Source organism: Mustela nigripes, chromosome 6 (assembly GCF_022355385.1).
Source record: "Mustela nigripes isolate SB6536 chromosome 6, MUSNIG.SB6536, whole genome shotgun sequence".
NCBI classification, from domain to species: domain Eukaryota; kingdom Metazoa; phylum Chordata; class Mammalia; order Carnivora; family Mustelidae; genus Mustela; species Mustela nigripes.
In genome coordinates, this window is record NC_081562.1 from 45,832,451 (window position 1) to 45,846,057 (window position 13,607).

The window sequence follows — 13,607 nt, forward strand, 5'->3', positions numbered from 1 at the left end:
CACAAATAATGATTCAGACCAAGAGTATGCTTACCTCGGTCTGTGAGGCAAAGCTCTACATCATCCTTCATGCCCAGAGATGGCATGGCCGAACCATTTCAACTCATTAATTTCTCTATCTGTTATGACACAAATGGCTTTTCAATTCCATTACTCAGACTAACTCCACCTTAGAGCTACAACTTTGCATGAAAAAGTAATCGCCTCCTAGTCTCAGGGAATGGTAGATGTCCCAGATGACGCAGAAAAACCTTTTGGTCAGGCAATCCGTTGTGGTTAGATCTTCCTCTATGGAGAAGAATTGCTTTTTAATTTTAAGAGAGATAATTTGACCGAGTTAAACATGAATCAAGATTCCTACTTGTCTGGCACAGACCATCCTTAAGCTATACTGCAGGCAGGAAACTCGTGTCTTTTGTGGACATAAATTTTCTTCCTGTTTGTAAATCTCTCCAGATGCTCTGTTTTGATTAAACAGAGGATTGGGTCCTTATAAATTACTTGGGTTTCTAGTGAGGGAAAGGAAGAGGTTGGGAGTAACCAATTTACTGATCCTCTGTAGCCCTGGGCAAAGCGAGGGAAGGATGGAGGACAATGAGACTCACATGAATTTGCCCTGAAACGTTGGACTCCACGGTATTTACATGAAATCCTGGGTTCTCATCTCAGACATGGGAAAAAAAGAAAGGAAGAAAGACTGTTTGCGGAAATACCCTTCAAAGCCAATACTGTTCTTTGTTCCTCTTGTGTTGGAAAGGACTGGAAGGTGCTTTCCGTTACTAAGATCTCAAGCCCAGCCCTGTGTAGATAAGGGAGAAGTTCTAATTCTTCCAAGCACCTCATAAGAATGCTTTGCCTCTGCCATTAAGTTGACTTCAAAGTTCTGCCTGGAGAAATTCGTCTTTGGCATCTCCTCGTAAGTATGATGCCTCCCTTCTCTGAGGAAACCCAGAGTGACTTAAGTAATCCGGGAAGGAGAGCTGGGAGTGCTCACTGACCTGAGCCGCCAGCCACAGACAGCAGTCAGGAAATCCTCACACCCAGACCTGATTAGAAGCTAAACAGTACAAATGCTAAGCTCCAGAGGCAAAGGCATAATGGAGCTCCAAGGCCATAGGAGAGGTGGTCTTTGGTCTCTTTTTCTGTAGAGCCACCCCTGCAGATTCAGTGGCCCTGTGTGGCTTATTGTACTTGAGTATTAAAAATATGGGGGTGAGGGGGGGCCCAGCAGGAACAGCTCCTCTCCTCCAGAACACTCAGGACCCCCACTGCCTGTCACCTCACCCTCAGTCTACCCCTCTCTCTCATCAGGGGCAGTGAAGAGTGGCTCCTCCCCTGAAAGGGCTGGGGCCTGGTAAGGGGGCGGGTGGGGAGTGGGGATGGTGGTGGTGGTGGTGCCGAGAACGTGAGAACTCTTCTCTTCGTGGCTCTGGGAAAGGCTCTAGGCAGTCAGCTGGCTGGACTCGATTTTTATTATAGGTACCAGTTCAGACCTGAGCTTTTGACCTATTTTTTTGGAAGTCGCGTGCACTGGTAAACACGGATTTCAGAATCAAACTAGAGAAGAAGCAAATCTCAGGTATGGTTCTCATGTTGGTAAAATAACTTCAACCCGACTAGGGCTTACAGTGGGATGGTGATGGTTGCTCTCATAGAATGGGTGTAGGAGTAACTGAAACCACGCACGCCGAATGGACCAGTATTTAGATAAACATGTACCCAGTAAATGGTAACTATTAATACTTTTTAGTTTTTGGAATCACTTTGTTGTTTGCTAATGGGATGCCTGTTCATCTCAGACTGGAGAGTGTAGCATTTGCCTGGTCCGTATCCTCTCAATGGGCAGGGGAGGGGGCGGGGGGGGGGGCAGCAGACTAGACTCATGAATAGTGAGCCTGAGTGACAGATTAGAATTGATCCCTGACACAGAGTACACATTCCTAAGCAAACAGTTGCTGCTCAGTAGAGAACATCTCATTTAGCTTATAATGTTTCTAATTTACCACTCTTGTTAGATTAAAATAAAATCTCAGCTTTATTAGCTTGCGTGTGTGTGTGTGTGTGTGTGTGTGTGTGTGTGTGTGTTTAAGATAAAGCCACTGTAAATATCTGTTTAAAGCTCAGGCAATTAACCAACTGAGCCACCCAGGTATCCCCAAAAGCTCAGGCAATTAACCAAACCAAACAGCAAGTTTGACTTTAAGGCTATTTTGATTCCTTCAGAATACTCATGAAAACACTGAAAAAAGGGAAACAAATAAAAGGTCAACTCACAAAGTCTCTAGGCTGTGGAGCCCATCAAAGCATTTCTTTCCCAGGGAGTGAATTCTATTGTTATGGAGATGCCTGCAGGAGAACATTACAGACACAGTCACGAAGGCACGCTGCTCCTGGAAACTTAGGCACAGCATTCTAATTGCTTAAATCCAAAGAAACTTAGAGAAAAGAATGCACTAATTGTATATAAGAAATGTTTTGTTTAACTTTTTTTTCCCCCCCAGTGCTAACTGATCCATCCGCTCTTACTATAGATGGTCCTATACTATAGAATTGAATAGGCAGAGACGGTTTTACTTTTAGGGTTTGAGATATCCGGGAGTGTATCATAATACAGGCAATGTGACTGATAAAAGTAAATTCAGGTTGTTAACCTGGCTTTCGGATGTAGGGGGTTAAGCAGAGATTCTGGTCATCAGTGACCAATGAAGGATGGAGGGAAGGTCCTAGTGAACTACACATTTTCTATTAAAGCTGCTGGCTTACAATGGCTCTGTTCCCAGGGCGGGACCACAGGTTTACAGGCAACCACAACTTTAGCCACAGAGAACAGTGATTAGATTTTTTTGGCTGCCCCAGGAGATTCGTTATCTTGACGTAGTATTAACGAGTATAATTATCCTCTGTGGCTGAATGGTAGGTCAGTTAAGTCCAGGCCCATGGGAACAGCTGTGCACATAACTGAACACTGGACCAAGTCCCAAGGGATTTTTGGAAAATGGCCATAAGGGGAAGACGGTGAAGACAAACAGGTTGCTCTCCGTCAATCCATTCCCTCAAATGGAGGAAAAGTTAATGCACACACCAGCTTCCGGTGGGTCAGTGGCACCCTCTTTGTACCTGTGAGTCAGTACAGGAATTTGTCAATATCACCCGAAACTTCTTATTCTTTAGACTAAGTTTTGTGGGTCTCTTCAAAGATTTTAATCAATCAATCAATCAATCAATTAATTAATTAATTTTATTTGAGAGAGCGTGAGAGTGAGTGATGGGGGAGAAGAAGAGCGGCAAGGAGAAGAGGGGTGGGGGGAAAGAATCTCAAGCAGACTCTGTACAGAGCACTGAGTGCCGAGCCATGCCTGGGGCTTGATCCCACAACCCTGAGATCACGACCTGAGCTGAAACAAAGAGGTGGCCGCCCCACCCATGGAGCCACCCCAGCACTGCAATGAAGGTGTTTATTCTAATGAATCTACGTTGGTTTCATGGGAGATCTTGGTGACATTTATTGATGATCTTGTACATGCTGCCCATGGGGGGAAGAAGCCTTCCTCAGAGTTCCTCTGCAAACCGACCTTCCAGCCTTTCAAGCAGGGTTTCTCTTCCTTTATCCGCCTTGGTTGACCGTTATATTATACACGTGGGGCACAGAACTACAGCCTTAAAGGAGACTGATTATGTTTCAAATTATTACTTGAGAATCATTTTGGTTTACTTCAAATAATGAAATCTCGACCCATTGGGGAAAAAAGCCACACGAATGCACAGGTCCCGCCTGGTCAATGGTTTGTCCTTACTTCTCCTCCCTCGGTAAGGGTTCAAAAAAAATTTATTCAATAGTAAGAAGGGCATATTTCAATTTGACCTGAATTATAAATTATTACCAGAAAGAAGGAATTTTTATTCTCTGGACTTAGTCCAAATTTATTTATTTGAGTTACTGGACTAACTTTGTACAGCCTGGCGATTGCCTAAAAAATAACATGCGGGCGTCCCTGAGACAGAGGCCATAGTTTATCTTGGAGTGCCTCTCAGTGCTTGGCACTTAGCGGGTGCTTGCTGAACGTGGCTGAATTCTACATTCGTGAGTCATTTGAGGGAGAAGTCCAGGGGGTTTTCCTCTCTGAAAATGTCCCCATTCAAGGCTTGAAGAGCCAGCCCTTGTAGCAAGTATAAAAAGAGAGAGAGAAAGAAAATCAATAAAACTTACAGAACTACCAAGCTGGAGAGGTTTCCAAAGGCATAGTCTGGTATGTGGTGTATTTTGTTCAGGGCCAGGGTCATGGCCTGCAGCGCCGATAAACTTCTGAAGGCCTGGACAGGGATTTCTGTCAAGGCATTGTCGTCCAGCCACAAGTGCCTCAGGGAGTGCAGGCCGCTGAAACAGCTCGGGGGAACGTAGCTGATGTGGTTGGCATCCAGACGCCTGGGGAAGCAAACAAGCAAGGATGGTAAAGGGGGCAAAGCCCCAGTAGAAGATCGGCCTTGCAGGAAGACTCTCAGTGTATTGATGAGCAGGAGGGAAACAGGGCTCAGGGCCCTCCGGATGCCCAAGGCATCTGGAACATTCTGTTCTCCTGAGAGGTTTTCCTCACTTGTGAGTTGAACCATGGCTTCTTAGGTCCAGTTAGCTATTAAAATTCCACGGAGCTATGATTCCCTTCCAGGCTTGTGGGTAACACGCCTCCATGCACAGAAGTGGCCTCCCCGGAGGTCTGAAGCCTCAGCGTGATGATATTCAGTTTTCCTGATACCCTTTCTATTCCCCCTCACCCCAAGCCAAATACATGCTTTTGCTTTCTTTTTCTTTTTTTTTTTTTTTAAATATTTTATTTATTTATTTATTTGAGAGAGGGATGGAGAGAGAAAGCACAAGCAGGGGGAGGGGCAGAGGGAGAGGGACAAGCAGTCATCCTCCGCAAAGCCCCCATCGCCCACCGAGGTCTGAATCAGTCATGGGGCTCCAATCCAGGACCCTGAGATCATGACCCGAAGGCAGATGCTTAGCCGACTGAGCCACCCAGGTGCCCCCCACTGCCCCATGCTTTCTCTGGACTGTTCTGAACCTAAAAAACCTACTATTCTACTAATTGGCTCCCTGAGCTCTGGGAAAAGATCTTCTTGGTGTTTGAAAGGAACTGAGTCATTTTTAAAGGCTGTTCGAGATCCGCCTCAGGGAGAGGAGAGGCAGCCCTTCCCCTTTTCTCAGTCCAGTGCAGATAGAAAGCCTAAAAACTGCCAGCTTTCTTGCTCATCCAACCATTTGCATTAGGCAGATAATTTGTTTTCCCTAACATTTTAAACAAATAATAGAATCAGCAGTGTTCCCAGCCTTTGCTCCATATATGTATGTATGTGTGTGTGTATGTATATGTACATACATATTTTTTTCTTTTTTTTTAAAAGTGTGGTAATACATCTAAATGTAGGTGTAGGTAATGAGCTGTTGCAATTTCAGAGCCAGCAGAGGGAGTGCAGTGCATTTATGTCGCCCCTGTCCAACAGAAGCAGCAGCTGCAGTGAGGATGCTTGAACTTTTCTTAGTGGAAACTGCAATTTTCTGTAAGGTGCGTAAATGACCAGAACCACCAGCAGCCAGCTATACTTCCAATGGCCCTCGCTCACTTTTCCAGTCAGTTCTCAAGGCTCGGGCATTTGTTTGTGTTTTCAAAGCTAGGATTAAAAAAAGAAAGAAGAGTTGCATTTTAAGCGTCCACGTATTAGGAAGGATTAGAAAATCACGAGTGATTTTGAAAAATGTTTTAGGAAGTACTGAAGACTAAACAGATCCAGGAAGTACACCAGGGTGATGCAATAATCCCTTTCCAAGCAAATTTAAACAATTTAGAAATAGACTTCTCTGTGGCAGGGAGCTGATCTCTTTGGAAAGCAGCTTCCTCACTTTTGGTCACAATATGTACTTCACCTGTTCCTTGGCTCCTGTTTCTATCGACCGAATGGGGACAAGTGACACCTTCAAGGCCCCAGACCAGACCAGGTTTTGATAATAACTGAGATAAAGTCACCTGGAATGAATTTTAAGAGTTCGGTGTCAGAGCCCACTCACAACTAAATTTTTATGTTGGGGCGCCTGGATGGCTCAGTGGGTTAAGTGTCTGCCTTCTGCTCAGGTCATGATCTCAGAGTCCTGGGATCGAGTCCACACTGGTTCCTTGCTCAGGGGGAGCCTGCCTCGCCCTCTCTTTCTGCCCCTCCCCCTACTTGTGGGCTCTCTCTCTCTCTGACAAATAAATAAAATATTAAAAAAACAAAAACAGTTTTCTGGTTAAGATAAAGAAAATTAAAAAAAAAAAATTCCAGTAAGGCGATGATGATTGTAGGCAGTAGAAACACAGATTCCACCTTGTTATCTCAAGGTTTCATCAATAAAAAGAACTGGAAATGTTTAAGAAAACTCAGGACTACCTCTTCCCCCTTGTTCTGGTGACAAAGTGCTTGGCCCAGGTTCCAATAAGGTATAACTTCATCAGGGGTGAGGAAGTGATGGTTTTCCTCTGACTGGAAGTGAAGTATGTATGTAAACTCTCCTTAATGACAGCACTGATTAAAGAATGAGGACTTTATTTAAATAATACAAATTTCCCCGTTTTCGGTGACATATTATCTGATTATTGCCAGTTGCTTACGTAATAACAAGTGGCTTCTAAGAGTCCTGAAGGTGACTCATCTTAAGTTGGGTACACGTGTTGGGGTAGATTTACAATAAAGGCTCTCTCAGCCCTGAGTGGGAGGCTTGTCGTCTTCTCTACTTAAGTTCCTGCTGATGTCACTGCTGGGTGTTGAAGTGACCTTGGTCTCAGTTTTCAATGTTGATAAACCCATTTCTCAGGATAAATGAATGTATGAAAAAGTAATTTATGATTTATGATTTTGGAATCACTTTTTTTTCCCTAGGAAAGAAGAATGTAATCCACACTGTAATCTTAGGGCAAGTCACTGTCTGAAATGAAATGAGTAAGACAGGGCAATTCAGCCCAGTTCTATCACTTCCTGTCCTGATACACCCAGACCCCCCAGTCAGGTATCCTGAGCGCAGCACTAAAATGTGTCTTTGCTTCAATAGTTCCTTTATCTAAGAAGCTCCCAATAAACTGTACTTCTTCTTAAATGCAGTATTCTTCAGTCCATGTCCACCTGCCTCAGTGGTCCAAACCTAATTCAGAGAGTGGTATATTGTTCACACTCAGAGGCATTATCTGATTTATTCCTAACAGAAGATCGGAAGGCAACACCGGAGTATGGAGTTAATTACCCAGCCACCCTTACAGGTGGTTCCCACAGAACAAGGTTAAGACTGTGGACAAAGCAGCTGGCAGGGGACAAGTTGTCCCTATTCAGTGGGTAAACAAAGAGCTCATATTATGTCAATCCGGTCCTTTGGGGCAGCTGGGCATTTTCTATTCATATGCTTGGAAAATGCAATGTTTAAGTAGGGGTGTGTAAGAAAAACATCACTACAGAGTACACCAAAGACAAAGAAAAGTGCGGGTCTAGAATATTATCAGGAACAACAAAAAAAACTCTGTTATAGGGCTCCACTTTTTAAGGGTTTCTTTGTTATCATTTCTTTTCCATGCCAAGTCACAAAGGGTGTAAGGGTATGTGTGTGTGTGTGTGTGTGTGTGTGTGTGTGTGTGTATGTAGGCAGTTTAGAATCTGAATCAGTGCAGACATCTGGGATGAGAAATCTCAGGTCCAAAGCTCAGTATACAGTAGCTGTGTGACTATAACCAAGTCAACAGACGTCAGACTTCCCACCTGTAAAATGGGAGTAACACCTCTCTATTTTATAAGCTTGCTTTACAACTAAAGGAACGAATACAACCAATTATAAATCACGTTCATGATTTTACATTATTATTACTTGAGGCTGGTTAACAGTTTGTATTCTTTTTTTGACCAGGGAAACCATTCGGGGTGGGGGGAGAGGTAACCTCAAACTGCCTGAGTCAAAACTTGGTTAAAAGGAGTACCGTGTTGTCAGTCAATTTCGGTTCTGAAAAATGCTACTTCTTTCATCCCTCACAACAGAAATAACTAAGAGGTGTCTGCAATTAGACTGACTAGAAGTCACCCTTTCAGCCTCCAGCATCACAACTACATGTGTGTGCGGGTATGCATGTCTGTAATCCAAAGGCAAAGGAGAAGCAGTGACATGGAATAGACAGCACATTCTTAGAGACAATTCTTACCGGTAATCTTGGCATTTAAGTATCTAACCTTAATATCACAGACGTAGCACAAAGCCTACGCACTGTTAGCGGCAGCAAAATAAAGCACTAACAATAGGAGAGGCCCCCTCATCTTTTAGACAAATAAAACCTCTTAATTATGATCTTGAAGAGTTCTGAAAAGTAATTACTTTATGGGACATGGCACCCATCTTTTTTTTTTAATTTAAAAAAATTTTTCTTAATTTTTATAATCATATAATATATTTTTATCCCCAGGGGTACAGGTCTGTGAATCGCCAGGTTTACACACTTCACAGCACTCACCAAAGCACATACCCTCCCCAATGTCCATAATCCCACCCCCCTTCTTCCAACCCCCCTCCCCCCAGCAACCCTCAGTCTGTTTTGTGAGATTAAGAGTCACTTATGGTTTGTCTCCCTCCCAATCCCATCTTGTTTCATTTATTCTTCTCCTACCCCCTTAACCCTCCATGTTGCATCTCCACTTCCTCATATCAGGGAGATCATATGATAGTTGTCTTTTTCCGATTGACTTATTTCGCTAAGCATGATACCCTCTAGTTCCATGCATGTCGTTGCAAATGGCAAGATTTCATTTCTTTTGATGGCTGCATAGTATTCCATTGTGTATATATACCACATCTTCTTGATCCATTCATCTGTTGATGGACATCTAGATTCTTTCCATAGTTTGGCTATTGTGGACATTGCTGCTATAAACATTCGGGTGCACGTGCCCCTTTGGATCACTACGTTTGTATCTTTAGGGTAAATACCCAGTAGTGCAATTGCTGGGTCACAGGGTAGTTCTATTATGAGGAACCTCCATGCTCATGGCACCCATCTTATATTCCTTCTGTTACTTGTAATTTATAGCAAACTGATAGATACAGACTTTACCCTACTTTCTAAGTCTTACAACCACTTACGTCATGAGCATAGGGTAACTGGAAAGTGCACTGAATTAGAAAAATCAAGACACATTCTGAGATTTAGAGGCACACGGATTAATTTCTCTGAGGGTTTGTTTTCATATCTGTAAAGCAGAATCGTAACAGGTCACAGAATTACTATGGGAATTAAATAAGAAAACATATATGCAAGTGTTTTGTAAACAGTAAAGCACTCTATAAGTGATCTGTTATTACTTGAGAAAAACTCTCACATTTAGGAAGTGATATCACTCCCCCTCCCCAACAAAAGTTTCTTTCATTTTCTCTGAAGTTTATTAACTCTTGGCAATTTCAAACCTCTCTAATGGAGATTGACATTTTTTGAGGGGAACATAGGGGCTGACAGGACTGCTGATTTTCTGCGCACTGAAACCCTTTGTATGGAAGTTCAGTAGCTACCCTACATGTTTTGATTAGAGTCCTGGGAAGCCTCCCATCACAGAGAAAAGAAACAGCCACATATTTTGGGTGTTAGGCCAACAAAGGTCCAAAAAGGCCCCAAAGGCTAACATGGTTGAGGAAAACTGTGACATCACTGGGTGCAAGAAGAGAATTCTCATCAAGTAGGAGTCTGGGCAGTGTTACCTAGAGGACTACCAATGATGAGAAATGGTGCTGTCATGACTTTGGGGCATATGCTGGCATAATTCCCTCTCTGGAGGGAGGGCTTGAGGTTGGAGAACTCCATAATGACCAAAGGGATTCTATGGCACAAACTGCTTGGCCAATGGGACCGTCCCTCATGGACCTGGGGATGTCTCTCCTCACCACTGGGAACTTGTCAGGGCCATCCAGGTCACCCTGACAGGCTTTAGGACTTTTGAGTCCAAGATAAGCATCTAGAGTCTGGATAATTGTGCTCAGATCTCTGGGTTATCTCCCTATGAGTCATGTCCCATTCTCCTCCAAATCATCTTCAAAATCTGCATCCAATTGTTTCTCTGGGGTGGGGGGTTGTACAACCTCCTGACTGGGTATCCTGGTAATCTAATAGATAATCTAATTAGATAATCTAATCTAATCTAGCTGTGCTCTAGAAAGATCTCTCTGAGAGCAACACTCCGGAGGACTGCTGGGAAAGTAAGTGACCGGGGCAGTCACAGTCAGCAGGGTGAGAAAAGACGAGAGCCTGAGAGAAGCGTGGAGATGGACAGGAAGGCTCGACACAAGGATCACTAAATAAGTGGGTCCAACAGACTGCGGTGACTTGTCAGCTGTGGCCACAGGGGGAGGCAAGGAACCTACGGTGGTGACTCCATTTTCCATCTTGGGCAAATGGGGACTGGGTTGAATGTTACCTGACATTCTGTAAACTAAAAACAAAATAAAACTGCATGCTCACTGTGACTGCAGTTCTACGATATCATTGTGTCCCATGTGACGAAGACTGAGAAGGTAACGGACAAAAAAAAAATCAATCCTTTATGTCAGGCAATGGTGAAACAAAATACACAAAAAGCAAACTTAGAAAGCTCTCTTTCTATCTCTAAGGATCCTTCCATAATGTCTTCATCTATAAAAGCTTAATTTTATAAGTTTCCTCTTTTAAAAGCATTATTTTGCCAATCTCTTCCATACTCTTGAAAGGAATTTTTGATTTAAAAGTGGCATGACTGCAGGGATTAGAGAAGCTATGAGATCATTCTTGCTATTGTTCTTCCAGAAAAAGGCCCTTTACATATATCTCTTATATGATACCTTGCCAATGTATCACACAGACTTGTATCTTTGTTTGAGAATGTCTTTGATAAGCCATTAACTATAAGGAAGAAAGCGTTAGTCAAAAGATAAGCCATAGATCTTGGCTAATTCCATATCTCAGATGACTATACTGATGTCAATTATTAACATAGATGACTTGAGGGGAAAAAAAAGTCAAAGGTGTGAAGAATGTTGCAGCTGCAGGTATGATACAGTTTATGGGGATTCTTTCAATAAACAGGATTACGAAGCATAGCATTTTCATTACTGTCATTTCTATTTTATATTTGGATGAACACTTTTTCTTTATAAGTGTTAAAGAAATGGCCAACTCACTTGTACATACATTTGCATGTCTTGTATGACCATTTCGAACAAATCATGAATAGTCAGAAGAGCATAATTATTTAGTTCATTTATAAAACTTTAAAAAATGAAAGCATTTTCAATTATTATCCTGCTTTGACTATGAAATGAAACCCACATACTTCCAAGCTTCTATATAATACAATTTGATGATGTATCTGAAGCATTTGTTATGGTGAAATTTTACTGCATGGAAATTTCATTGCAGGGGAACCAGAGGATCACTGGAAATCAAATTCGTCAGATCATTATAATAATACTATTGGGATAGACTTTTTCTATATGAACTCTCATATATTGGATTCATGTTGATTTATATGAATTCTTCATAATCATGAGTCATTTTTATTGTTATTACTGTTATTTAATATTTATGGAGTGACCACAATGTGGGATTCTACCTTTTAATCAAACTTCCCCTCCATATCTTTGGAAGACATGAAGCGTAAGAGTTCACAGAAGCAGCATGATTGTTTATATGAGAATTTCTGCTTCTACCTTTCTGTTCTCCATCTTATTCATTGGTAAACTTAATTTAAACCAGGAAGAAAAATTATTGCTTTAAACTTACCTATGAAAAGGTAAATAAGTTTTCTCATCTCTGCAGTGTGGGGAGACATGAAGTCTATAGGCTCACCAACAGTAATCTAGAACCTAGTCAGTTGGCTTGACCAATGGCTACATGAACCAAACCTGTATCTCTCCAGCATCTTTGGAGAGTGCGAGACTTCAATCAGAAATATATTTTAAAATCAATTTACACGATGTTGCTCAGTTTCTCAGAGGTCATTGCTGCTGTGAATTTTGTAACAGGGAGAGGAGTCATGAGTAATACAAGCATTGACTTCTTCAGTTCCATTTTTCTCCACAGAAAACAAAGACTTTTTTTTTTTTTTTTTTTTTTTTTTTTTTGTCAAGGGCACCATTTGTCTCCCAGGTACCATCTGGGGTTGAAATCTGGGGGTCATTTTTTGAATCTTCCATAGGCTTCAGGCCAATCATTCATCAAGTCCTCTCGATTTATCTTTATCTTCCACACTCTCCACTTCCACTGTCTAGTTAAGTCTCTTATCTCTTAACACCTGCATTACTGCAACAGTCTCTGAGCTGGTCCTTTTGCCTTTGATCTCTTATCTCTTCAATTAATCCTGTAGACTGCTGCCAGATTAGTCTCCCTCAGACTGTGCTCTATGTCATTCCCCTGTTAGGAATCCATGGTTCTGCTACATTACTGTCCCTTCAAGCCCAAACCTCCCATCTGATTTCAAAGCTTACCATCCACCTTATCTAGCCACAGTTTTCTCTTATTTCTCTGTCCCGGTCAAGTTGTCCCTTTTTGGCTCCCTCCCACGGTACTCCTGGGCCATCTCCTACTTCCTGCCAGTCTGAATCTCATCAACCCTACAATACTTACCTTATGGTTCTTCCCTGAAACCTACTCCTTTTTTTTTTTTTTTTTAATTATTATTGCAGTAGAGTTGATCTTTTATATTAGTTTCAGGTGTATGACATAGTGATTCAACAGTTCTACACAGTACTCAATGCTTACCATGGTAAGTTGTAGTCACCGTACCACATTATTACAATATTTCTGACTACATTCCCTATACTGTACTTTTCACTTCTGTCATTTATTTATTTAAAATAAATTTAAAAAAGATTTTATTTATTTATTTGACAGACAGATCACAGGTAGGCAGAGAGGCAGGCAGAGAGAGAAATGGGGAAGCAGGCTCCCCGCTGAGCAGAGAGCCCGATGCAGGGCTCGATCCCAGGACTCTGAGATCATGACCTGAGCTGAAGGCAGCGGCTTAACCCACTGAGCCACCCAGGCACCCCATGCCACTTATTTACTTTAGAGCTGGAAATTTGTCTTTCTTAATCCCTTTCACCTATTTTACCCATCCCTGCCCCCACCAGCCCCTCCCCCACCCCCGGCCCTCTGGCAACCACCAGTTTGCTCTGAACCCTTGAATTCTTAGAGCAGAGTCCTCAGCTAAGACAATGGAAAGCTAAATCTTGCAGATACCAAAAATCCCTGAAGGAACCACTGGGGTCCAACTCTCAGCTCAGGAAGGGCAGGGAGAAGAAGCCAGGTCCAGAGATAAAGAGTTTGGAGCCAGAGAGATCAGTGAATGTGGGTGACAAACCGGAGGAGATGAGCTGATCCTGAGCAGATGTTTGGAACAACACTTACGGTCTGAGGCTTTAGTTCAATAAATTCAATTAAAGTTTCTTGAATGTGTTTTCTGCAGGCCCTGCTCCTGGTGCTGGAGAGCTAACAGCAAACCAGGCAGACATGGAACATGTTTTCTAAACATGTTGATCCAACATTTATGGAGCACGTTTTCTCAAGTGTAGTCAATCAAATCAT

At 42.5% G+C, this 13,607-nt stretch overlaps 1 protein-coding gene and 1 long non-coding RNA gene across 3 annotated transcripts in view; one reads left to right on the forward strand and one right to left on the reverse strand.

Moving 5' to 3' along the window:
* LGR5 (leucine rich repeat containing G protein-coupled receptor 5) overlaps window positions 1–13,607 on the reverse strand; it is a 123,342-nt gene that overhangs the window by 23,121 nt on the left and 86,614 nt on the right. The window contains exons 5-6 of the mRNA XM_059402461.1: window positions 4,208–4,423; window positions 2,275–2,346 (exon numbers count right to left, since the gene is read on the reverse strand). Coding sequence (XP_059258444.1) covers window positions 2,275–2,346; window positions 4,208–4,423 — 288 coding nt within the window. The remainder of the gene's footprint in view (window positions 1–2,274; window positions 2,347–4,207; window positions 4,424–13,607) is intronic.
* The window catches only part of LOC132019416 (uncharacterized), a 30,302-nt gene continuing 17,317 nt past the window's right edge, over window positions 623–13,607 (forward strand). For both annotated transcript variants that reach the window (XR_009404756.1, XR_009404757.1), the window contains exons 1-2: window positions 623–916; window positions 1,480–1,579. This is a non-coding gene — a long non-coding RNA (uncharacterized LOC132019416). The remainder of the gene's footprint in view (window positions 917–1,479; window positions 1,580–13,607) is intronic.